Below are 27,443 nucleotides of genomic sequence, written 5' to 3'. Positions count from 1 at the left end.
TAAAACCCATCATGATCAATGAATGTTGTAAAATGCATACTATCATGATCAGCAAACAGAAAGTCAAGGGATAGAAGATGTTAAAATTGCTTACATGCAACAACTAGTCATTATTTAGCTGCAGACCAAATATAGAAGTATTCCAAACAACAACATAGTTTTCGAAGACTTTTAGACGGACAGACTGAGAGTGTAGTGTTGTTACAAGACCAACTGTTGCCTGCAGTGCAGTGACTTGGGTAAAAAAAGATGACAGAATTCATAATAAAAAATTGCATTCTTTAATTACAAATAAAAAATTCATCTCTCAAAAACATTTACTCGTTCATCTAACAGACAGACTTTCTCAGTCATAAAAAAACAACAAAATCAGTACAACACTAACATGAAAGAACTATGGCAAAGTTAAAATAATAAGGCTGTATCAACTGCTTGTTATCTTCTCATATGTTCTTTGTCCCCAATAGGACTCCAGATCAAAAGGTTTAAAATCTGAAGAAAAAAAATAATATTTTTTTTATATTAAACATCATCAAAATGTTTGAACTGAATATTGTTAAACATGTTATTCACTCCTTTCATCCACGTCATGAATATGCATGAAATATTTGCCACTGGACGTTAAGCAACCAACAATCAATCACTCCTTTCATCCACATCACTCTTTTAACAATTTTGTATTTCTAAAGCTATCAATATTGTATTTCTAAAACTATTTAAGGAATGACTGTAATATTTTTTCTATCAATGAAGAAATAACATAAAAATATAATGCACACTTATAACCATGTAGAGGGTTATGTTAGAGTGTGCACCACATTTTTATGTTATTTCAAATAGACAGAAAAAATATTAGCCATTTCTTATAATTTAATTCTAAATTGGATTAAACCATGAAAAACTGCTGATGATGTCACAGTCAATTATGTATATGAGCTGATAAACAAAACAGTGTCAGCCAATCAGAAAACATCTTACATCTAAAATTAAATTATTGACATTTATTACATGTATACTAATGACAGGAATGCTGTATGACTGTAATTACTAAATGAACCTTTAAATTTATACTAGGTGTTGTTGTTTGTTTGTGTGTTCATAGGTTTTTCTTGTTTCTTCTTTTTTATAAAGATTAGACTTTTGATTTCCTGTTTGCAATTGTTTTACACTTGTTATTTTGGGGCTCTTCAGCTTCCGACTTTAGTTGGCCTTTTTTACTCTTTTGGATTCGAGCGTCACTGATGAGTCTTTTGTAGACGAAACGCGCGTCTGGCATATATATAAAATTAAGTCCTGGTATCTATGATGAGTTTATTTATATCGCTAATTAAGGCTCCGACTGATGGACATACTTTGACCTATAATTGTTCAGTTTAGACATAATGACTTTGATGTCTCATTGCCAATCATAACACATCTTCTTATTAATACAGGTAGCTATCTTATATAAAAAGTCAATAACTTGCATTTAGGATTTGCGAAGTCCACAGAATTCATGTTCAATTGGTATACAATGTTGGTATATTATATTTTACTTGTGGTTTTAATTGTTTAGAAGATTTTTTTTAACAAATGTTAAATATAAATTTCAAACAATGACCCACAACAGACACCAAGTGCTTTATCTCACAAGTGAGCTATTGATATTTTAAATGGGTAATTAATACAAATAAATTATATGAATAAGTCTTAAACATTGTTGAGTGTGCTTAAATCACAACTGAAATACATTTATACATTTATCTTCCTTCACACACCGTTCTCTAATAAATTTCTTACGTAAACAACTCTAATAGTTAACTTATCTTCACTACTTACTTCTCAGAACAGGATTATTTGGATCTTTGTCTCTGTAAACAATTGGACCACCTACAATAACATACAAAGTATTAAGTTATATCACCACCCAGATTGTACTGTGGATTCATAACTATAAATCAGATACCAAATTTTCTGGATTTTCGTTGATACTGGTGAACCATTAAAAAAGTGCCAGTCTGCCTAAGAATCGGGCAGTGGTGAAAACATGAACAAAAAAAACCCACCCAATTTGATATTGATTCATAGTATGTAGTTATGCACAAAAATAACATTCATTTCCATTTTCTGTTCTGGTAATAGAAGATACAATTTGGTTGAAATGCACTAGAAATTAACAAATAAGGGGAGATAACTCTGTAATTTGCTATCATTCTAACCAATTTTCTAACCAAGCTATTTGATATTACCAGACACACACAAAAGAAAAACTAATACTTTTTAACTCAGGATGATGGTTAGTATTAAATAGCATGATTAGCTCGGTGGGATTTTCTAATCATGTTTTAATTTTTACCTAAATTGCTTGATTCTTACAAAGACTGGCACTTAAATACTCAATGAATGACAAATTCCGTATAGATATTTATGCAACTTCAGCAATTCCTCAAAATTAAATATCAACAAACATTTATTTTCCTTATCCACAAAAAATGGTACCAATGAAAATAAATGAATCCACAGTATTTAAGAGACTGGCCAATGTAAAGATGTATCTATTAAAGCAGCACTTTCAGATGACAACTAAGACAAAAGTCTACCCACTGACAGAAAAGTTAATTGTAGGGTTCTTTTTATTTGAGATAAAGATCACAAAATATAAATATCTTAATTAATAGTGTAAATTGACCATAGGAAAAAATTGTTTCAAAAATGTAAGTTCTTAAAAATTTACTATAAAAAGAAATGATTAGGACTACATTCTACCTAGGGCCATTTACCATCTTTACGTAATATGATGCTATCTTAAATGATTTTCTTATGGCTTATCAACTGTGTTTTGAATGCAATGCTATTTTGTTTTATTGGTTAATTGTTTGTATTTAACACTAACTAAAATTAATTGGGCTCATTTAATTTGCATAAAATTTTGACAAAGTATTTACTTTGACCCTTTGACAAAAATATAAAAATTTCAAAAAATTTGAACCATCCGTTTTATCAGAAAAATTACACTGGTTATATAGCAGTTTGACAAACACTTATTTTGATCATTGAGAAGCTTAATATTTTCTTAACAACACAACGTAATTAAAACAATTAGCTGATTTTACAGAGTTATCTCCCTGTAGTGTAAGGTACCACCTTAATGACATTTAAGTACATGTAGTACTGTTGGCTATATCGTGGTTAGTTTTTATTGATTTGTTTTTATTTCAAATTTCTTATTAAATTGAAGCTAATTGAATCTTTGTGGGGAGATCACTGAGTGACATTTATGTAAAAATTAAAACATGGAAGACATCTACAAACTCTCAAGTCAAAGTTTTGAGACATTTTAATCCCCATTGTATACATTAAAAAAATGTATCATGAATATGCACTCTATTAATGTAATCTCTTAGCACAACTATCACAGGACTTATGACATGAATGAATAAAATGTTATGGCTGTTTTATTGCTTGCTTCTTACCTTCTCTAAAATTCTTTTTTGATTCTAATTCACTGCTGACTTTACTCCAAGCTGTAAAAAATACAGATAATAATAGATAGATGTTAATAGTTTGACTAGAAACATCTGCAAATAGTAAAATAGTACAAGTATGGAAAATACTGAGCTTGAAAACAAAAATTACATAAATGTCCTGCTAAAGCTAAAGTCAGAATGTGGTAACAAAATAAATGCAATGCTCTTCATTATAAAGGAACACCCCTAAACAGTAAGTGACTCACTGCCAAAATTCAACCAGGTGCTCCACGGAGGTTGAACCCTGAACAGTTGGGGCAAGTATGGATACGACATTCAACCTTGATGCAGCTCTAAATTTAAATTGTGTGATATTTGTTTTATATAATATGAGTTTCTGACACAAAACAAACTTCAAGATCTTACAAATATATTGCGCAATATCGTGCAATAACAGATTTCTTTTTCAAACTCTTCAAAAATTTGGAATTTGAGAAATTTGGAAAATAATATTGAAAACTACTACATATTCCACCCCCCTTTTTTTGCAATTAGTCCTAAGCCTGACATTTATTTTTACATAGTTTACAAGTAGTGTAAGGGAGGTAAATCCCAACATACATTTGTACCCCAACATTGTATGTTAAATGTTTTTGATTTATCTCCCTTACACTGCTTCTTAATTGTCTTAATTGCCATTGACTAGAAAAACCTTTTTTTTTTTCCCTTTTTTGCCCCAGATTCCAAAACATTTTAAGCCATAACATCCTAAAGTCATTACTTACCATCCCTTCATGGTATGGAAACTTGTGGTATAATTTCAGAGCGATTCATACACTTAAACACAAGTTATTATTTGAAAACTACAAAAATGCTTATTTTTGGCCCCTTATTCCTAAACTTTAAGGACCATAACCCCAAAAAGCAATCCCAACCTTCCTTTAGTGGTATTGAACCTCATGGTAAAACCTTATGGAGATCCATTCACTAAAACTAAAGTAATTGTCTGGAAACCAAATGGTTCTTCGGGTGACAACTACGACATGATAGCATTGGTTTGAGGTCAACTTCGTTAAAGATTGGAAATTAGAATTGAAAAAAAAAATCTATTTAAAAAAAATGTATGTCTGCTGTGGGTTCACCCTGCTTTTATAAAATGCATTAACCCTTATACAGGAAACCGGCAACTAGTGTGATGAAAAATTCTCTTTGCCAGCTTTTAATTTTCTACAAAAGCCAAGGAAAATAATCAAATCGTTTAATATTTGGGTTAACTTTTGCCACATTTACTTCCTCATAAAACAAATTGTAAGTGCTACAAAAGTAGCTACATTTGTATATAGCAAAACTTATTCTATTTTGGAAGGCACATGTGCTAAACATTTATTTGATAAAAAAATAATTTAAAAATGGCCAACAATTTACATATTTTTCCTAAACATTGTGATGTCACCAAAAAATCATGACCCCAAACCAAAACTCGTTTTTTTTAATGTACATTTTCAGGTTTTTTAGATGCAGTACAAAGACTATCATACACAATTGTCATTTTGTCAGGAATAAACAGAAATGTCATGAATGTAGCTTCTCCTAATTTCATAATAAAAGTTGCACAATAAAATTTTACCATCAGTGAGAAATTTGACTATCTCCTCGTGCTGCGGAAAGGCTTCTTGTACAGGTGGTGGATTTTGTTTATTGTAACCAGATCTTCTACCATTCATTTGATGATGATTGAACGTAGGTTTTGGAGAGCTAAAAGATTAAATACATATCAAATATATAATATAGTCTTCTTTGTACATGTAATTACACAATAAGAGAATATTATCAACTATCATCTAATTGCTTAAGTTATATATTAATCAGATACACGAGTGAAATCACAATTATTCTATAGTTTGATATATAAGTATAATTGTTTTCGTTGTCTCGAAATAAAGGGACAGCCTTTTTTATTTTGTTGTCTTGAGTAAATTATGCTTTGGTCATGGATAGTGATCGATAGTGTATTGTTAACAAAAAAGTGGGAATCTGTCAACGTTTTATTTTGTGTTGAATAACTCTTAATCATGTTTTGGTTAGTGTATTGCTATAACTTTGTTTCATTGACTTGTTTCAAAATCGATTTATCTTTTGTGTTTTTCATTTGAAATCTTCAATCTTTTACTCATACCAAGCTATAAATACATTCAGTATTTACAGGAAAGCAATTAAAAACAACAATCATGATTTTCCAATTATCCAACTGGAATTTGAATTAATATTGGGCGAAAACGTGGAGAGTGCGAACGGACCTTGGGTGCGAACGTGCGAGGTGCGATCGTGTAGGGTGCGAAAGTATATTGGGCGCGAACGGACCTGATACCCCTGTGTTTTACTGTGATCTACTTTTTTTAACTCTTGCGTGTCATCATGGTCATGGTCTGCAAATTGTCAAAAACTAGCATTAAGACCTACAAGTATGAAGATTGAAATATGAGCTATGGTTAAGCAGCTTTACAGACGCCATCACGAGTAGGATGACTGTTTCACAAATGATATCGGATATGTTCCTTATGTCGTAACTACAATCCCCTTCCTTTTTATGAATGCTACCTTCTAAATTAGACTATTTACCTGATTTGTTATAACATAAGCAACACGACAGTTGCCACATGTGGAGCAGGATCTGCTTACCCTTCTGGAGCACCTGAGATCACCCCTAGTTTTGGTGAGGTTCGTGTTGCTTATTCTTTAGTTTTCTATGTTGTGTCATGTGTTCTATTGTTTGTCTTTTTGTTTTCTTTCATTTTTAACCAAGTGTTGTCAGTTTATTTGTGATTTACGAGTTTGACTGTCCCTCTTTTATGTTTGTCCCTTTTTTAGAGCTTATATAGGATACTGGGACTGGGGAGACGGAGAGGGGGGTAGTCCAAATAATTATGACAATCATTGTTAGCTGCCAAGAAACCTGGAGGCAACAAAGATCAACAAGAAAAACCACCAAAGCGAGACAAACGAACCCATTCAGATGTGTCTGAGGAAAGTATTGACAACATTGACATTATGAGCATTCACTCAGACCTAAAAGATATAAAAAAATCCCTTCAGGACACAGTGATCAAATCTGATTTAGAGTCGTTAGTCAAACAAAGCGACTTAAAAGAACTTGTTACAAGTATTGTTAGTCAATTACTGAATACACTAAAAGATTCTATCACTGCAGAATTCAATAGTAAGTTAAGAGAAAAAACAGGACAGTTGCAAGACAATGTTGATTCTCTAAACATGGAAAATCACCTTCTGAAGGAGAAACTAAGGGAGAAAGAAATTAAGATCAAGGAGTTGGATGAAAAAGTGGAGGATTGTAATTTAAGAAGTATGGATGCTTTGAAATCTGCAAATTACAATGAGCAATATTCAAGAAAGCACAACATTCGCATTGTGAACTATCCAGAAAAAAACAATGAACATCTACATGCTGAATTTATTAACCTTATTAAAAAAGACTTGAAGATTAATTTGGAGCCTACTGATTTGATTGCCATACATCGCATTCCTGGAAAAGATGGGGCAATACGACCAATCATTGCCAAAGTAAGAAACACAGATTTGAAAATTAAGATCATGAGGAGCAAAAAAGGATTGAAAAAAGACATAAAATTCCATGATGATATCACCCAAAAGAACTTAGGACTGATGTCAAGACTTAACCTAACTGGGAAACTAGAGAATGTTTGGTTTTATAACTGTAGTGTATATGGGAAGCTCCAGAACAGTAAAACTGGTAACCAGAGAATAAAGTTTGACTTGTTTGACAATATAGAAGAGAAAATTAGAAAGAAAACAGCTTCATGAGTTGTTTTGAAATACTGATCTTAATAAGGGAGATAACTCTCACTCTTTTTTAAATTGTAAAAATGTTGGTCTCATCTGTTTATGTTATATCTCCATTCCATTGTATATGAGCAAAGTTGAAAGTGTTGATGATAAGGGAGATAATTCAATATATTTTTCAAGATAACAAACAGGTGTTTCCCCCTTCAATTCAAGTTACTTTTACCAGGCTACACCTCTGTGACTTCAATAAAGAAATAACGAAGCAATCAATTCATTCTGTGCTTTAAATCACTATTAGACTACAACATTATTATTTATTTTTTTAACTTTGAGTAAGATAATCTTCAGGCCTATGTTGATACATTTTTTTTTATTGTGTTCTTTTTTTTTTTTTATTAATTTTTAAAAACCGTTCATAATTTATGCCAATACTGTGAAACCAATCTGATGTGTTTTGTACATTATCACCAGTGTCATTTTATTGTATGTGTGTTGTGTGTATGTGATTACAATATGTACTTTATTACTGTTTTACAATTAACTTATTTGCTCTCGGGTTTATGTTCTATCTGTTATATATACATAACCTATGGGAATAGATAATAATATTAATATACTATCTATGAATGTAAGGGGTTTATTTTCTAATAAAAAGAAAAGATTGGATGTCTTTGATTGGGCAAAGGGCAAACATGCTTCAATTATATGTTTTCAAGAAACACATAGCAGTAAAGATGTTGAAAAAATATGGGAAGAAGAATGGGGCAATACTTGCATTTTTTGTCACCATAACAATAGAAGCGCTGGAGTTAGTATCATGTTTAAAAAGGGTTTAGATTTTACTATTCATGACACTAAATTTGACCAGAATGGTCGTTATATTGTTATTGATATCACTTTATTTGAACAGAGATTGACTTTAGTATGTTTATATGGATATAATACAGATGAACCATTATTGTTTGATGATATATTATATAAAATAGCATTGTATGCTAATACTAGTATTTTATTATGTGGTGATTGGAATGTTGTCCAGGACTGCAATCTAGATACATATAACATTTTACATAAAAGAAATCCCAAATCTCGTGAAAAGATTGAAGAAATTATTGAAAAATTAGAATTATTAGATCCTTGGCGAACATGTCACCCTACTGACAGAAAATTTACTTGGCGTCAACCGTCTCCTATTAAACAAAGTCGACTAGACTATTTCTTAGTCACTGAGGACATATATTCTCTTATGAAGAACACGAAGATTATACCCGGTTATAAGACAGATCATTCTGCCATTGTCTTTACTTTTTCTGCCAGTCTTGCTAAGCGGGGAAAGGGGTATTGGAAATTTAATTCACAACTTGTAAGAGATGTTGAGTATGTGAAAAAAATTAAGACATGTATAAAAGACACTATTTCTGAGTATTATCTTTCAGGTGACATTCAAAATTGTCTCGATGTTAAACTTACATGTAATGATCAATTATTTTTTGAAATCCTGAAGATGAAGATCAGGACTTTGTCCATTTCTTATAGTAAGAATCCTTCAATGGCTTCATATTTTTGTTGACCTTATTTTCATCATTATTCATTGCATCAGTATAAGAGACTGTTACTGCAAATTTTAATTTTACTATTAGATTTCAAAATACAACCATAAATATCGACATTGTCATTGTTGTTTTTTTCATTTTAAAAAGTCACATGATAAGAAAATAATCGTCTTAAGGTCATTAATCCTCCAGTCATTAATCCTGTACAAACACGTGTTTCATAACAACACATGCATTTTTCAATGACACTTAGATTTAACAGCTGTTTTACACTGTACTATACATTTCAGCCCTACCAGAACATTCTCTTACCTCATAGTCAATGCACCAGTCCCCTTTTGCTGATTTTCTACGTCCTTTATTTCAAGGTTGTCTATCGCTTTCGGAGGACCTGTAACGTTAATAAAACCTCTTTAAAACGATTCTACAGATTTTTTTCTTTAAAATGGCGTATAACATGACGATGAAACATGCCAACAAACACACAAAAAAGCAGAAAATATTACCTCTCCTTGTGCTAGAAGCTATTTTACTTGGTCCTCTTGACAATGCATACATCCCCTTATCATATCGCGCAACTTGCTGCGCAAATGAAAGTTAATTCGAGAACTTTCTACTTTTAGTTTAGATTTCTACCTAAAGTCTAGAAATAACTCGAATAAAACTGTCGACTTCGCCGTAAAATAATATAAACTGTTCCCATAAATTTATTTGACGCGATAATTCTAAAAGAGACAACATGGAACCAGACCAATTGCGTAAGGGTGACAACTCTAATTTATTATTGTGTAGCAGAAAGCAAAATTTCCTGGAACAGTTCAAAGTACAAAATATAGACATTGTCGTTACTAATGCTGTGAAAAAAGACATAATATAGGTAATGTGTATTTTAAAAAAAAGGTGTTTGGTGTTGTCATCACATTTAATAGACAGAATAGTGATAGCTGAACAAATTGTCATTGACCATCTGGCATCTGATTATTTTCACTATTTTTTTTGCATCTCTTCTTCCTTGCTAAGAAAAGAATAACTATTTGAATGTTATTTAAAAGTATCTGTGCATTTACACTTATGTTTTACAGTTTTATTCATTTTACAGCATTGACCATGCTAAAAATATCATCTAGTCAGTCACTTTTATTCAAAAACCCATTGTTGGCAGGGTACTTATAAAGTGAGAAACGGAATCGAAACGAAACGAAATATAACGAAACGAAATGAAATACAACGAAACGCAACGAAATACAACGAAACGAAACGAAACGAAATGAAAAAATGAAGAAACAAAACGAAATGGAAAATGAAGAAACGAAATACAACGAAATAAACGAAATAGGCCTATAAAAAATATCTTTTACATTGTTATAGGAGGTTAGGATTTTGATTTTAAACAGAAAATGATGTATGAGTGCGAATGAGACAACTCTTATCCAAGCCACAGTGTAGTTTAACTTAGCAATTATAGGTTAGAGTACGGCCTTTCAATACGAACTCATGAACAATCACCGAACAAGATATAAAGGGTCAACAATGATCAATGTAAAACTATTTAAACAGGAAACCAACGCTATAATTAAGATGCGGTTTGAGTGCCAATGAGACAACTCTCCATCCAAGTTGCAATGCATTTTAAGTTAACAGTTCAATGAGCATCGACTTGAACACAGAGTCTTTGCTAACACTAAACAGCAAGCTACATATAAAGTCCCCAAAATTGCTATTGAATACAAACTTTAAACAAGTAAATCAAAATATAGAAAATGAGAAACACCTATGAACCACACCAACCACTGAACAACAGGTTACTGACAGTAGTATTGAATATGCATCTGGTTTAAACAGTTTAACAGGCTCGCCAACCTTCAACCTAACCTTAGACAGAAGTTAAACATTATAAAATAAAAAGACGCTATAAAATATTAACTCTATGAAAAAGACGCGATTTAAACAATATCAACACTTCAGAATATGTATGATCCGCGACACAATACAATATATACAAAACGAGAAACAGAAAACACATATGAACTACAACAACCACATGAACAACAGGCTCCTAAATAATCCAGGACAGGTGCATGCATACAAAATATACACAATTAAGTATCTTGTAAAATCTGCATGCACGTCAGTGTTAAGTTTTCGTGGTCAAATCCATATCGCCTATACTTTAAGCATTAGGTGCACTATATTTGCTGTATTCAAATAACAGGTATCATCTGACTTGGACCCCATTTCTATAGTTCATTATAAGGGGTGTACTTTATCAATAATTTGGTTTATATGATGCTAATAAAATGAAAATTGCCGTTTAAAAAATGTCATCTGACCTTGACCTGATTTTCATGGTTCATTGGTCAAAGTCCAATTTTTGTCATGTCACTGATTTTGTTTCAGAGATACTTTAAGCAATTGTTCTACTAGATTTCAGGGAAAGGAATGATTTTGTACATACAAAAAAGATGTGGTGAGATTGCCAATAAGACAACAAGAGACCCAATGACACAGTTATTAACAAATATAGGTCACCGTACGGCCTTCAACAATGAACAAAGACCATATCGCATAGTCAGCTATAAAAGGCCCGAAATAATAAATATAAAACAATTCAAACGAATCCAATCGCCCTTTAGAGTAGTCTAGTCTGAGGAACAGAACGTTGTCTATATGTCGGTCTAAACTACGTTCAAAAGTAACTACACTCAAAAGTAATGATTTCATGGTTCAGTTTGAAAGCAACTTAACCAAAAATACTGGTTTAATCTACACACAAGTCCGAATTGCTGTCAGTAAGATGTTTCAATATTGAGATAATCAGCTTGCAACACGATGTAGATATTTGTTAATCACTTAAAACATAGTGGACTCTTTCTGACCATCTAGGTATGTTGATTTTCTTTCTCATCGACGTCAGCAGCGGATCCAGTCATTTTCAAAAGATTGAAGGGGTCTCCAACCCAGGAGAAAAACATTCCAAATTAAAATCTCCATTCAAATTCATGTTTGGTAAAAAAGGGAGTAACACAGAACGTTCACCTCAGATCTCTTTTTCAGTTCAAATTAGGTTTCGTTATGGCTACTCGTCAGCCGTTAGCATTTCACATTTTTAATGTCTTGTCAAATACAACTTCGCCAATTCAAACTTCGGGAGATACCATTTGATTTTTATGGGCAAGGATGTTTTTTTTTGTCCTGCATTTTATTTAGTTGTAATCTCTGTCCTACCTTTTTATTTTTCACTATATTTGGTCCTGCCTTTTTCATATAAATTTATCCCGTTTTTTTGCCCAGTTGCTCATCCTGCCTTCTTTTTTACTAAACAATCCTGTCTTGCCTTTTTTATACTCAAATCCCTGTCCTGCAGGGTTTTTTTTATTTCATCATAGCCCTCTCTCTCCCCCCCCCAAAAAAAAATCAAATGGTAGCCCCCTTAACTTGGACTCGGAACCTCGGAACTTGGAATAAAAAAAAACCAATTAATTACACCACCTTTTTAAAATCAAAATCCTAACCTCCTATAACAACGTAAAAGATATATTATATATAGGCCTATTTCGTTTATTTCGTTGTATTTCGTTTCTTCATTTTCCATTTCGTTTCGTTTCGTTTCTTCATTTTTTCATTTCGTTTCGTTTCGTTATATTTCGTTCCGTTTCGTTGTATTTCGTTTCGTTTCGTTATATTTTGTTTCGTTTCGTTTCGATTCCGTTTCTCACTTTATAAGTACCCTTGTTGGCATGACACAGGTATAGGGGGAGGGTTGAGATCTCATTAAAATTTTAACCATGCCGCATTTTTAACCCTTTCCCAAGTCAGGAGCCTCTGGTCTTTGTGAGTCTTGTATTGTTTTAATTTTAGTTTCTTGTGTACAATTTGGAAATTAGAATGGGGTTTATTATCACTAAACTACATGTAGTATATATTTGTTTAGGGGCCAGCTGAAGGTATCAGGTCCGTTCGCGCCCAATATACTTTCGCACCCTACACGTTCGCACCTCACATGTTCGCCCCTGAAGTCTGTTCGCACCCTTCGCGTTCGCGCCCAATTTGTATAAGAAATAGGGAGGTCGAAATTAGTTGAATTATTAGATATTTTTTATATGAATACATACCAAATAGCTTTATTTTCTTGAACCAAATTTGAGGAATTATCATATAATTTTCTCTTTTTCATTTGATGATTGATTTTTAAATGTTAATTAAGTATGATTACTGTTAATATGTATTTATACACAGCCTAATTTGGTGTTATCTTTTAGAGTAATTTTGAATCGATCATTATTATTTTTTACAAAAAATTACAATGTACGATTTGTAGAATTCATAGTTTATTTGGGCGCGAACGTGTAGAGTGCGAACGGACTTCGGGTGAGAACGTGTAGGGTGCGAACGTGTAGGGTGCGAACGTAAAAGGGAGCGAACGTGAGTGGGCGCGAACATGATTGGGCGGGAACGGACCCGGATTCCCAGCTGAAGAACTCCTCCGGGTGCGGGAATTTCTCGTTACATTGAAGACCTGTTGGTGACATTCTGCTGTTTTCTTTTCTATGGTCAGGTTGTTGTCTCTTTGATACATTCCCCATTTCCATTCTCATCTTTATTTGTCCAAATCAAGACATGGAAAGATCCCCATGTAGGTTTGACTACTGATATGATCTAGAAAGAATATTGAATATCACCGAAATGAGAATACTGCAATACATGGAGTAGTTACAGGGCAAATGCTCTATAAACTACAACTGCAGCCCATTCAATCTTTAAAAACATAAAAAAAAAAAATTATCTTTTGAATTATTAAAATATTTTGGATCAATAAAAGACGGGGGATAGGACCTTTATCGGGACTCCAGGATCGGGTGTTTTTAAGCTCAGGATTTCGGGATTTACCCTTTCGGGATCCGGGAATTATTTTTTTTAATTTCGGGACCTTGGGATTTCGTATTTTTTTAGTCCGGATTTCGGGATTTCATGTTTTTAAACATGGGATTTCGGGATCAGGACCAGACCTACCCTCCCTCATAATAGTCAGATTCCAAGCATTGATAAAGTGTTCATTTCATGTCCTCATAATTCTCATAAATATTTCATGCTGGGCTCGCTTTTGATAATAATTATTTAACAATTCAAGATATGTTTATAGTATTTGTTTTATGTAACAGTTGTTTTCTTTACTTAGGTGACATGTTTATGGTCTAATTAACACCTTTAATGGTCTTTAATCTGTTGATGACTCCATCTCAGTTAATAAGTGTGATCTCTAAGTACATGGCAATGTTAACTTTGCAATTTCCTTCAATCCAGACAATTGTAACTTTTGTTTCTAATGGCTTCAATTTTTCGATTTTTTATTTTTTTTAAGAAAACTTAAAGTCCACGAATATAAAAACCCACGAACATGTAAATGTTGCTTCAAGCACAAAAATTAATACCCACGAATTAAAGTACTTTCACAGTAGCTAGCTGTTTTTAATTTTTGAAACTCGCTGTAAATAATTTACATCGATCATGCAAAACAATAAATCCATGAAATTATAATATATTATACATAAATTATCTAATGTACATTTAATCAATTAACATGATTACATAGAATGAATACCTACATATATTTACACAATGAATGCAAGTTTCTTATTATGACATAACAAACTGCTGTGACATCTTGAGTTACTCAAAACGTTAGACTTGCATGTCATTTGAACACAACCTGTTTTACATGCACACTTCAGGAATCCCTGTCCATACCTGACTGATTGTTGGCGTGTTGAATCTTGCAAAGGTAATGAATGGATTGCTGAGAAAGTGAATTGATTCCTCAAGTAATATCCATTTAAAATTCCATCCTTTGAGCTGAGTTTGAATTGGTCATTTGTCTTATCATGTTCCCAAGCTGTGCACAAAAGATTTTTGATCCTTACACTCTCTATTGACTCTTGGAATGTGAACAGTCACCATTAGTAAATTTACATGGGTGTAAAAATTCATTTGAAAATTAGGAATTACTTGTAATAACCATGATAACTAGGAAGTTTCGGGAATTACTTGTAAAAACCATAGATATAATGTATAATAGCCAAATTTATGGCTATTATATCTATGTCTCCTTATTTCACTTATTTGCGGTTACAGATATTCATATATTCATATTTTTTTTACTTTCAGTACTCAAACATATATCTGGACAACATGTACTTTCTCTGATTAAAAACAACCAACTAACAACATGAGTTTTAAAAGAGAAGTACCAGCTCGACCACCACCACCAACAAAAGGCTTGGGTAAAAAGACTGATTCTACACCTGCCATGAAATTCAGTTTTAAGTCGTTAGAAGAAGATGAAGATGATGAGGAAGATTTGACGACTATGACGGGAGAATTGACGAAGAAAGTGGAATCTGACAAACTAAAAAAAGATAACAAACCTCCTGACTCTCCAAATAAAATTTCTACAGAAAAGAAAAGTCGTGAAGAAAGTGACAAACCTTCTGAGGATAAAAAAAGATTCATAAAAAAAGAAGTAGGTGAAGCAAAAAAAGTTGTTGCTTCACAGAGGAGTTTGGATAGCCCTTCTCATATTAGTGCTAACACTACTACGGCTGAACCCATCCCAATTAGATCCTCAAGTGCAGACAAACTGCAGAAATATTCAAAATCTGTTGAAGAAGAGGGCTCTGCGATGTCCTGGCTGAAACAGAATGTGGCTGAAATTTCTTCTGCTGTGAAAGATAAAGCTGAAAGGGCAAGGAAAAAAATTGAAGAATTATCTGAAAATATCGGGAAAGATGAAGATGAAAAAGTAAAAGTAAAAGAAATGAAGGCAATAAATACTGACACAAGTAAAACAGTTGAAAGAACGGGAGACACTCAACATACAGTGAAAAAAGAAACAGTCGAACAGCTTAAGCATGTTAAGTCAACTCCTGACAAAGTTCTGGAGGAATGCACTGATGTTTTTGAAGGGAAGTCACATTCTGATACTGAAATAGAAACAGTGGAAGTTGAAGAATTCAATATTGTAGATGACTTTTATTCAAATGAACCGATTGAAGATTTTACAGGGGTACCTTCTGTCACAAGTAGCCACAATACTTTTGAAACAAAGAAGCCAAAAACTTCTTTGAAGCGAAGATTAGTGAAAAGCAAAGTTCCAAAATTTACTTCCCCTGTAGCGATGTCAAAATTATCCAAAGATAAGGTAGATGAGTTAGAAGAGGCAACATTTTATAATGCTGCTGATGAAACAGTTACAGTAAAACCTCAGTCACATTCGTCAAAATTACAGGGTGTAGCAGAAAGTGTAGAAAAACATGTTCCAACAAAAAAATTCCTGATTGTGATTGGTATTATGTTTTTGTATATTGTCCTTCCCCTGCCGTCATATATTTCTGGAATGGTATTAGGAAGTTTTATTGCTTCTCTTGGGTGGATTTCTTATATATTTTTAACAAAGCCAAGTATGCCTAAAGATTCCCCCAAGATAATTCCAGTCAAAGATTTGCAGCCGATGACAGAGCCTAATTTGAAGGATGTTAGCCTTGCTGATGGTGTTACAGTACATAAGGTAATTATAATTAGAGTGGGAAAGGTTATATATGTTAACATGATTTTTGTTGATGTCATTTAATTAGTTTTATCCAAAGAATACACCTTTCCTTTACTTTACATCTGAATATTAAACGAGATATATTTTAAAACGGCCAATTTGATTGCTGATGGTGACCATGGTGATGATGATGGTGAGGATGATTGCTGTTTAACATACAGAGAAAAATAAATTGCTAAGCGCATGCTAATATACTGAACAAAAATCAAGTGAACATGAAGCATGCATTTTGCTTTATAAATCACTGAACTGGATTTTAAATCTGCTACATAAAATTTTAAGTACTGAAAAAAAAGGGCAAAAGATACCAAAGCGAAATTCAACTCATAGATTAGAAAAAACAGACAACACCATAGCATTAAATTAAAAGAAAAAGACATACCAACAAACAATAGTATGGAGGACACAACATAAAAAACCTAAATACTTTGCAACATGAACCCCACCATTTGCCCACCAAAAAACTGTGGGTGATCTCATGTGCTCCGGAAGGGTAAGCAGATCCTGCTCCGCATGTAAGACACGTCATCATATCTTGCATATCTGGACAAATATTTCTAACTCTGACCTCAACAGGCTGCCTGACCAATCTTCACTCTGAATCCTAAATGTAAGGTTTTTAAGGTTTTATAAAGTGCCTGTCTTCCAATCCCAAATTATGACCCTTTAGTATTTAAGTATTTGTAGTTTGATAGACAACAGATTGAAGTCATAAATTATGGAAAGCTACAAATTTATACAGTTTGGTGGTAATTCAGGGTTTGCTAAAGAATAAAAAAAAATGTAACTGTAATGTACATTTGTAGATAAAATCCATTTGTCCTTACTACTGTAATCACTTCAAATTTTGTACAAAAGAAAACCTGTAATATCATGCAATAACCATGATAACTCTTTAAACAAGGCTTCACAGTTACAAGGAATTATTTTTTAATTTTTAAAAAAATTGAGAAATAACCCAACAAAATAGAGTTAACAATGTGTGTATGGTTAGTTCTTACTAAGATATAAGGGAAAAGTACATTGAACCTTAGCCATGTGCACATGAGTTTTTGTCTTATATTTCTTTCCAGAATTCAAAACTATTCCAGTTTGAATAATTACATGTTATGAAATATTTACTATTTTTTAGGGTTGGATGAATGAAATAGCAGATTATAATCAAGAAAACTATCATATTAACAATACACATTCAGTTCATGTCACTTTAGATGGTGTTACATTACGTCTAAGATTTCCTAAAACTAATATTGCTAAGAGAGCTATGTGGGATGAAGAACCTCCCAAAAATATTGAATATATTCATCAGAGAATTTTTAACCTTGAAGGAAGCAGGGTCTTCCTAATGCCTCCTGGTCTTGTGAAAAAAAGAATTTGGAGTAAAAAATACCCAATATGCATTGCTTTGAAGAAACCAGGTAGTAAAGTAAATGAATCTTTGCCTGAGTCGGACCAAGGTTTTGAAATCATAAGTGAAGATAAGTGTGGTCCCAGCATCCTGTATTTATTTGCAAGGACTTGTCATGAAAAGGAAGAGTGGTTCAAAAAGATTGACGCTGCATGTAAAGGAACTCCGTTAAAGCTTCATTTAGAAGTCATTAAGCAATATTTTCTCCAAAAAGGTTCCTCTAAAACACAAAATGTTTCAGCATCGTCCACAGAGGCTCAACATAAGCGTTCAAGTTCTGAGGGGACACCTCAACATAAGCGCCACGGGTCAACAGATTCTATAAGTTCAACTGGTTCATCTTCACCAATGAATGAGCAAGGCGAAACAGAATCTGCTCCCTTTAGTATGGAAGAATTTGTTTCTTATATGGGTAGATGTATGCCTAGGGAATATTATACTGACTTTATAATCAATAAAAAAAGTGTAGGAAACATTATTGACTGTGAAACTCAATTACTTTGGGTAAATGCTATGATTTCCAGATGTTCATGGGATTTTCTTCATCAGAAATACTGGGCTGATAAAGTAATGGACAAGTTGCAAAAGAAACTAGATAAAATACATGTAAGTTGTATATATCTATATACATATATCTGTTTAATATGTACATGATGTATACAAAAAGACATGTGGATCGTGTGAATAATGGTCCATGAAACTAAATTGAGTCATATGACTGCTTTCATTGATTTATAACTAAAGATAGGAAAGAAAAATAACCGGTAGTATAGGATTATCTGAGAAATTATGTTGATATTTGTGTTCATGATATTCATCGCTATTGAATATTAAAGGTATGTCACATGAGGTACATTTGTGGTCTATTTGAGAAATTGGTGCCAATTCTCACAACAACAAAAAAATTGATTTTTTAATATTACTTGACTAGGATTGATACTAGTTTTACCTACTGAAGGTTAGTTGTTCCCTCTAGGTACTGGGACTACCTGGCCACCAATAAAAACTGACAGCTTTGTAGTAGCACAGTACACAAGATCCACCAAGGGTCACTACAAGGCGACATTAAACCAATCACAACATGATAATTTAGCCATGGTGCAATATTACATGTACAATGTCAAAGATGGTTTCATATTGATGCTGTTTTGATGGGTTTTTTCAATGTTTTGTTGATCTTCTTGTATTCATATATTATCATGATCATGAAAATCAAGTAATGCAACTTTTTTTTAAACAAATTGAGTTAAAACTGTCTGCTTTTATTCTTTTGTAGATCCCATATTTTATAGAAGCATTTAAAATCACAGATATAAATCTTGGATCAGAAATGCCAGTGATACGCAGGGCTGGTAAGCCATTCCTGAATAATCAAGGATTCTGGGTAGATTTAGACATAAACTATGGAGGTGGCTTTAAAATGACAATTGAGACTAAAGTAAACTTAATGAAACTGAAGAAAGCTGCTAAAGATTCCACAGAGTCCAGAAAACCTCATTCAAAGTATGTATTAGTGCATGTAGTGACAAACTTTATAATTTAAATTGGTAGGGGAGTAAATTCTATCTAGATTTTAACTTTGGTCAGGTTATCGATAGACCATGATATGCTTTAGTACCTTCTATATCAATATAATCACATTAATAAAAAACAACCTGATATTCTGAAAAAAATTATGCAGTAGAGACTATTATCTTAATTATGTTTTAAGTACCCTCTATAATGCTATATGTATGATAGTACAATTTGAACTGTTAAGTTTTAATATTATCTTGAACATGTTGAAAACAAATTTGATCAAGGTCGCAGTTTTTAAATTAAAAAAAAAGGAAGAATTTTATGGTAATTTGAGTTTCCCTAGCTAGATGGGAATAGCACTTATAAAGATTGACAATATAGGAAATTGGAATCAGTCTTTTTTAATTTGGGGTCAATCAGTCAAAGGTCATGGTCACTTGAAGTATAGAAAATATGGAAAATGGTTTTTAAGTTCCCCTTGCTTGATTGTAATGAAAGTTATATTTTAGGAATATTTAAATTTTTCTTTATTTTTTAGTGGAATGAAGGTGTTTCAATATCTTGCTATTCTTTAGACATGTTCATTGCAGCTATTTCATATTAATGTTACTTACTTTATTTATAGATCTGCAGTAACTGACGAGGAAGAAGAAGACAGCGCTGAATCTTCAACTGATGAAGAAGAAGAAGTAGCTTCTCAAGGAAGTGAAGAAAGGTTCAAATTTATTTTTTAAAATACTCATACTTGACATTAAATTTTAACATTGTGCATTATCTTTCCTATCACACAAAGTAAAAAATGGATGAGAAAGGGATAACTTTAGAAATAGAAAATAAGGAAAAGAAGGTAAAATGAGTACTAGCTATTTTCATACAATAACTAGAAATTAGGAAAAAAATTGATATCATGCTTTATATAATAAGCAGCAGTGCTATACTGTGTAATGGGTTTTATTATTCATCACTCATCAAAGTTCTAGTTTACTGAATATGCATAAGGGACTTGTACAGTTTTCCAACAGACAGTTGATGGTTCTTTCTCCAAAATTCGAAACTTACCACCGTTAGATATATATATTTTGTCATATTTTTATCAGGACCTACAAATTAAAGCACCCTGGCATTGGGTATAGACATTCCATTCAAACGTGCATGCAATACTGTGTAATGGGATTTCACATCCTTTCCATTACAACGTCCTGATTTATTGATACTTACTTACTTAATCCTCTTTGTGCTTTGATGCACATAAGGCCGACTTATTGATACTTACCGCAGTGTTATTTGTGAGGGACATGAAGGAATAGTTTTTTTTTTTAGTTTTTCAACAGTATCAATCAAATTAATTTTTTTTTAAATTTAACACTATAAAGTATGATGAAAATCGGGATTCAGGATATTATTTTTGTCATCTGCTTGACCACAATATTTTTTCATCAAATCGTGCCAAATTGAGGATAAGATTTTATTTTAGGAAAAAACATCCCCCCCCCCCCATCCCCCCCACCTCGAAGTTAAATGGTTGTTCACCTAATGATTTATATTATATTTTCAGTGGAGGTGGTAAACGTAGATTTATGAGATATTTAAAGAAGATCACAGATTCTAAGTATTTCCAATCAGCCACAGAAATGAAGTATGTTAAGAAAGCAATGGAAGAGGTGTCCAATACACCCTTGGTCCTTACAGTAGAGTTACGGTTCCTGTCGGGAGTATTAGCTATCAACATTCCTCCCCCACCTACTGACAGAATATGGTATGTTTTTATTTGTGTACATATGTCCACATCCACTTGTATTTGTAGTATTTTTATCCATCTGATGAGTTAAGTCTTTTTCAACTGATATTCATAGTTCGTTCCTATATTGTACTGTTACAACACTGTCCAAGGTTAGAGGGAGGGTTGGAATTCAGTTAACATGTTTAACCCCACCACATTCTCTATGTATGTGCCTGTCCCAAGTAAGGAGTCTCTAATTCAGTATTAATTGTTTGTTTATGTGTTACATATTTGTTTTTCTTTCATTTTTCGTACATTAATTAAACCGATATTTTACTCATTTGAATAGACCACTTTCGAGTTCATCTGTCACTGGAAAAAACTCGTCAATTATGCACAGCCAGTGTATCCCAACAGTATTAATGTTCATCAAGCATCTAAGTGATTGTCATTGTGCAGGATAAACTAGAATTAAATTTTGTTTTATAAGTTTTTAATCACAATCCCCTAATGACAGCAGTGCTGATTGTCAATTATGAGATATTAATTTGCAGAATAATGTGTGTTATATAGTATTATAGTTTACTACCACTCGCTCAACATTGGAACGGAAGTGATGATGCCCCTAAATGCACGAACGATGTTCACCAAAACCATAGTTTTTGACGGAAATGCATCAAACCTATTAGTTTATTTATATTTTATTTTACAAGAAATGTGTGATAAATTTTTCATTCTTAGAGTTGAAATGCATCATATTTTTCATTCTTAGAGTTGAAATGCATCATATTTTTCATTCTTAGAGTTGAAATGCATCATATTTATCATTCTTAGAGTTGAAATGCATCATATTTTTCATTCTTAGAGTTGAAATGCATCATATTTTTCATTCTTAGAGGTGAAATGCATCATATTCTTAATATTTTGAAGGTATGGATTTAGAGGAAACCCCAAATTAACTTTAGTTGCAAAACCCAAAGTTGGTGAGAGGAGAGTTACTGTCTCGCATATAACAGAATTTATAGAGAAAAAATTATCTATTGAATTTCAGGTTAGTTATTTAGTAATTTTTGAGACACTAGTTTACAAAATTATTTACAAGTTATGATTGTGAAAGTCATAAAATATTTCAAATGGCTTCAATTTTAATCATCAATTAGAATACATGTTATGTGTAAAAGCTAGATGAATAAATACCAGAGGTTTCAAACTCACAAGTCCAAAACATATTGACAATTCTATGGCAAAAAAACAAAAGAAAATAACCAAGCGAACAACAGTACACGAAACACAGTACAGAAAACTGAAGACTGACAAGCATGAACTCTACCAAAAACCAGGGATGATCTCAGGTGCTCTGGAAGGGTAAGGATATCATGTAGCACCAGTTGTGTTGCTCAGATCTCAGGTGCTCTGGAAGGGTAAGCATATCCTGTAGCACCAGTTGTGTTGCTCAGATCTCAGGTGCTCTGGAAGGGTAAGCATATCATGTAGCACCAGTTGTGTTGCTCAGATCTCAGGTGCTCTGGAAGGGTAAACATATCCTGTAGCACCACTTGTGTTGCTCAGATCTCAGGTGCTCTGGAAGGGTAAGCATATCCTGTGGCACCAGTTGTAATGCTTATTAAAGTACAAAACAGGTGATAAGTCTAAATCAGTAGGTCACACAAGAGGGAAAGAGGATAGGATTGTGTTTACAACAATTGAAATATAGCCTTCATATCATTCTTTTAAATGGAAGATATTCTGTTACATTAGAAGTGCAATGATATCTAGAAATCAATCAATTATTAGTAACAGTGAATTATAACTCTAATTAGGTACAAATGTATATGTAAATGAGACAATAATATAGATTATAAAAAAAAACTGAGTACATGTATTCAACATCAGTATATATTCTATAGCTGTCTTCATCATTTACATTGAAACAAGATGCTCTGCATTAATAGCTTAAATATTTATGATTCAACACACTTTATAAAAATGAAATAAAATACATAACACTAATAGAGAAAAAAATATATACATACTTATGAAGATGTACTGTTGATTCATTTACTTTTGCGGAAAACAAATGTTGGTGGATTAAGAATGAATGTGTTTTGCAAATACTAGAGCTTGTAGGTTTGTCAAAATCTGCATACAAGTCAATCTTAAAATTGTACTTTTTTAAAACTTTAAATTATTGTTTCTTTGAACATTTGAATTTGTGGTCTACCTTCACATCAGGAAATCCACAAAAATTAAAATTCCACGAATAATAATGAATCAGCAGTAATCATTGAAATTATATTGATGTATTTAACATTAAATGTTGATTTTTGTAGCGAGTCTTGGTCATGCCAAACCTAGATGATTTAGTTATCCCAATACTGTTCCCAGAATACGATACTGACACAGTGCCTGTTGTTCCTAAGCCTCCTTCAACTGCATCCCTGTCTTCACAAACTGGTTCCCCTGTGTAATAATGTCAGCAAGTCACAGTAGTGCCTAAATTCAGAGATCAGCGCCATTTATGTTACCATGGAAATCCAAAGCTTAATGCACTGACAACCTAATGATTGTAGCTTCCTAATGTTTGTTATTGTAGTGTTTTTGTACAACTTTAATATTGTTAACTGCTGAGTAGCTTTTTTACAATCATTTATAAACACATTCTTCAAATATCAATAACATCAACATTAGAATTTTTTTTAAAGTGCAGTTCTGTCACTAGGCAGAATATGATGAATATTTTAATTTCTGTGCATCTGCATGTGAAGGATTTTTTTAAGTTTAAGAATAAAAACCTCAAACTTGAGTGTTTTCATATAGAAACTGAAAATGTAAAATATGTCAAAGTATATTTTTATCTGTCTTTATTGAATGATGCTTAAGAGATTTTAAAGCAGACGGGACATTATTGGGCTTATTTTTTATCTGTTTCGCCTCCAATAAATACTGTGAAATATTTCAAGTTGTTGCATAAACCTGTGTGAAAATGAAAGAGAATTATTATTGTTAAGTTTGTCTCATAAAGTATTAACAGTTTCACCACTGATAAGCCAAAATTATAGAGAATTTAGTGAAAGTTTACAAAGACAAGGCTATAGTTGCTCTATGTCATTTGGTCTCTTGTGGTGTTTATATTAAAGCCTCATATGTTATGAACTAGTAGCATTGTGAATGAGTTAATACCTTTGGAAGTTTTTCTCTAAGCTTAATTGAATAGCAAATCTACTAAATTTTTTTATGTGATATTGTTCTTAAATATTTTGTTTGTTAAATTATTTCTCATGTACTGTAAAATAATATGAATATTTATTTGTCTATATAAAGGCTTGAGTTTCTGATAAGTCAACTAATCAGACATGATATTTTTCACATCATCTTACTCAATTAAATCAACATTTAAAAAACATATTCTGAAACTAACAAAAAACTAAACAACTTGTTTAGTACATTATTATTCTTCAATACCAAATCATGTGAGCTTTTTCATGACACTGCAACAAAAATCATGTGCAGTACATGTATATGCATTATTTTTTTTAAGTTGTTTCATAAGAAAGTTAGTACTCCTAGGAAAAATATTGAATATACAGGAGTTAAGACACATTCACCAGTGGCAGATCCAGCCATTTGAAAAAGGAGGGGTCCCAACCCAGGACAAAAGGGGAAGGGGGGGTCCAACTATATGTCCCCATTCAAATGCATCGATAGTCTAAAAAAAAGGGAGGTTCCAACCCCAGGAACCCTCCCTCTGGATCCACCACTGTTTATATTGTACAGTGTCCTCTTGAAATAGAATTTTTTTTTTCCATGATATGGTGCACAAAAATTACCATTATTTAAATATCCCCACAATTAACTAAATAACAGTTTACAAGTTTGTATACACATCTTTGTAGCATAATTCCATCCTAGTTCCTGTGTTTATCCCTCATACCCTGATGTCTTTCAAACTCATGGTAGATCCTTTCCTTTAAATCTTGTATGATCACACTTGCCTGTGTCCATCTACATCTAACATTTCCTATTTGTACCAAAATGGTGAAAAGGCTAAAAAATAATAAAACCTAAATACAAATTGTATGTTTGTTTCTATGTATGCTCTGCCTTCAACTCTTTCCCTATTACCTTTAATTAATTTTGCTTCATTTATATCAATACAACTTTTAAATTGAAACCTAAGCACCTTAGAATCTTTAGTTTTATCAGTTTCTCTGGCCACTTCTCATATGATATCTGACATAAAATCGATTACGTAATCCTTTTATAACTATAATCTAATTGGTGCTTATTTTTTTTGAAATTTTCACCAATGTTATGAATAAATTATTGATATCATAATCTCATGTAAGGTATTGATACACAATATGTTAAATCTGTTTACCCCACGGTTTTATATACAATGTATTCTCAACCTGTGGTTTTTTTTTGTTATTTGTCATTCTCACTTTCTGACCTAGTATTTTCAAACATTATTAAGGTATCATTATAATACAAAATTTAAACATGTATTATCTCCCTTTGCCATTTTGAACAATATATCCCTTTGCTGTTTTTGAAAATGAATTATCTCCCTTTGCTTTTGTCAACCATTCAGATATCTTCAAATGTTAAGGTTTCTTGGCAGGGCATTTGATTTAATTTTCAACATGCACAATGTCTACTTTCGAGACCTCTATTGATTTTACAAATACACTTCTGTTTGTGTGATATTAATTTTAAGTTTTATATTTAGTTTTTTCTTCCCCTAAATGTAATTTACCTTGAACATTTTCCACTTTAAGACCCATATAAATAATATGCATTTATTATTTTTTATTTGGTGTAAGTTATCTGAACATTTATATTTATAATTATTTTATTCATTTTACTCCAAACTTTTATATAAAATGATTATGCCGTTCAGATATCTCTGAGAAATGTTGCATGCAGAATATAGCACATGTAGAGTGAGCAAGAACAATTCATATTTTACAATGTATGGTATAAAAGATCATAAAAGTGTTTGTGCAATATTCCTCGATCATTTCCTGCCATATCGTTGTGTTTCTCTTGTTATATTATACTATTGCTTATCCTGATTTAGAGAAATTTCTCGCAATTTGATTGGCTGATATTGTCCTAATAAATTTCAGTACAATTTTTTATTACGTCAATAGGAATTATCTCCCTTATTTATTACGTCAATTGGGATTATCTCCCTTCTACCATTGATCTAATATTTTTTAAATGAGTTGCTTCATAGTCCTAATACTTAAATTTTTCACAGTGTTAGATTAAATATCTAAAATATGTTTGGTTGATGTTGTCATTATATTGAATTTAAATATAATAATATGTAATATAACAAAATCAGGATAAATTCGTTACACAGTGTTCAATTGTCCTAATATGGAATTTATCGGGTCAATAAAATTCATATCCGGTTTGGCTTTGCCTCACCCGATATGAATTTTATTGACCCGATAAATTCTCGTATTAGGACAATTACACACTGTGTAACTAATATTATCATGCAGTATGAACCTCACATTTTAACATATAAATTTCCTAATTTCCTCTGTTACCATTTTCTTTTTCTGTGGAATTTTAAAAGATATTTGTACTCAAATCTAATCAAAACCTTGTAAAAACTTTTCATTAAGCAGTGAAATATTAATATAGTTACCGGTACTTGTATATCAATATCATCAGAGGGAAAATGTAGCTTATTGTTAAATTGATTCAATAGTCACATTATATCAACATCATAAACGGGGAAAATGAAACTTTTTTGGTATACAAAATTTAATGTAGAAGACACTAACCCTATCTTCACACCCAGTTTCACACCTTTTTAAAGTTCATTTTATTCCCTTAGGTTCTGTTTTTACCTTGATTTCTATCTTCTTAAATGATTTGTAAAATTTGAAATTCTGTAAATTACTATTTCCTTTAAAAAAAAACTAAGCTACTTAAATCTTTCAGTATTATTTTGATTTATTTTACCAATTATTGTTTTGTTTTATAGAAAACTATTGTTCTTCCAAACATGGATGATCAAGTTCTACCTACATTTGTACAGTATCTACCAAAAGGATCATATGGAAATGAATATAAAGGAGATAGCTAGAAACAATCTCAAACTTATAAAAATTTTGACCATCTGGTCCGAGACCACCATTGTCGTCCCTTGATTTTCGTTGTTCACAAATATAGTCCCTAGTGTTGACAGTGGGTTACTTGCCATTAATTTTTATACCCCTTCCAAATTTATTTCTCCATGTTCACTGCCTCAAATTGCAAGTAGGGGGATGAAATTACACTGTAAACAAATTTGGGTCCAGAATTTTTAAGGAAAGTAGTGATTTGGTCCAGCTGAAAAAGGTTGAAAATGAGC

The 27,443-nt window shown here is 32.2% G+C and overlaps 2 protein-coding genes across 3 annotated transcripts; one reads left to right on the top strand and one right to left on the bottom strand.

The window, feature by feature from the left end:
- Positions 1 to 265: 265 nt before the first annotated feature.
- On the bottom strand, positions 266 to 9,522 carry LOC134724895 (MAPK regulated corepressor interacting protein 2-like). Its single transcript, XM_063588223.1, has 6 exons — positions 9,328 to 9,522; positions 9,134 to 9,212; positions 5,074 to 5,201; positions 3,453 to 3,503; positions 1,819 to 1,869; positions 266 to 492 (listed from the first exon to the last, which is right to left on the bottom strand). The coding sequence occupies exons 1-6, from the start codon at positions 9,377 to 9,379 to the stop codon at positions 425 to 427; spliced, it is 429 nt and encodes a 142-aa protein (XP_063444293.1). The 5' UTR covers positions 9,380 to 9,522; the 3' UTR covers positions 266 to 424.
- Positions 9,523 to 9,546: 24 nt separating this feature from the next.
- Positions 9,547 to 27,205, top strand: LOC134724894 (testis-expressed protein 2-like). 2 transcript variants are annotated; one of them, XM_063588221.1, is made up of 8 exons: positions 9,547 to 9,698; positions 14,984 to 16,382; positions 17,557 to 18,438; positions 19,109 to 19,335; positions 19,976 to 20,065; positions 20,906 to 21,106; positions 22,001 to 22,121; positions 27,075 to 27,205. In XM_063588221.1, the coding sequence occupies exons 2-8, from the start codon at positions 15,045 to 15,047 to the stop codon at positions 27,174 to 27,176; spliced, it is 2,961 nt and encodes a 986-aa protein (XP_063444291.1). In that variant the 5' UTR covers positions 9,547 to 9,698; positions 14,984 to 15,044; the 3' UTR covers positions 27,177 to 27,205. The 2 variants fall into 2 exon arrangements, with proteins under 2 accessions (XP_063444291.1, XP_063444290.1); XM_063588220.1 differs by lacking the exon at positions 27,075 to 27,205 and adding an exon at positions 23,401 to 24,151.
- Positions 27,206 to 27,443: the final 238 nt, after the last annotated feature.

The sequence above is a fragment of the Mytilus trossulus genome, chromosome 7 (assembly GCF_036588685.1).
Source record: "Mytilus trossulus isolate FHL-02 chromosome 7, PNRI_Mtr1.1.1.hap1, whole genome shotgun sequence".
Lineage (NCBI taxonomy): Eukaryota > Metazoa > Mollusca > Bivalvia > Mytilida > Mytilidae > Mytilus > Mytilus trossulus.
This window is presented reverse-complemented; position numbering and strand designations above follow the sequence as displayed.

Bases quoted from the DNA above. Each gene is read 5' to 3' on its own strand.
- LOC134724894 (XM_063588220.1), top strand. From the start codon at position 15,045: ATGAGTTTTAAAAGAGAAGTACCAGCTCGACCACCACCACCAACAAAA. The intron at 19,336-19,975 runs GTATGTATTAGT...CTTTATTTATAG, and splicing joins TCCAGAAAACCTCATTCAAA to ATCTGCAGTAACTGACGAGG. The intron at 21,107-22,000 runs GTATGTTTTTAT...AATATTTTGAAG, and splicing joins CCACCTACTGACAGAATATG to GTATGGATTTAGAGGAAACC.
- LOC134724895 (XM_063588223.1), bottom strand. From the start codon at position 9,379: ATGTATGCATTGTCAAGAGGACCAAGTAAAATAGCTTCTAGCACAAGG. The intron at 9,213-9,327 runs GTAATATTTTCT...TTAACGTTACAG, and splicing joins AGCTTCTAGCACAAGGAGAG to GTCCTCCGAAAGCGATAGAC. The intron at 1,870-3,452 runs GTAAGAAGCAAG...ATGTTATTGTAG, and splicing joins AAAAAAGAATTTTAGAGAAG to GTGGTCCAATTGTTTACAGA.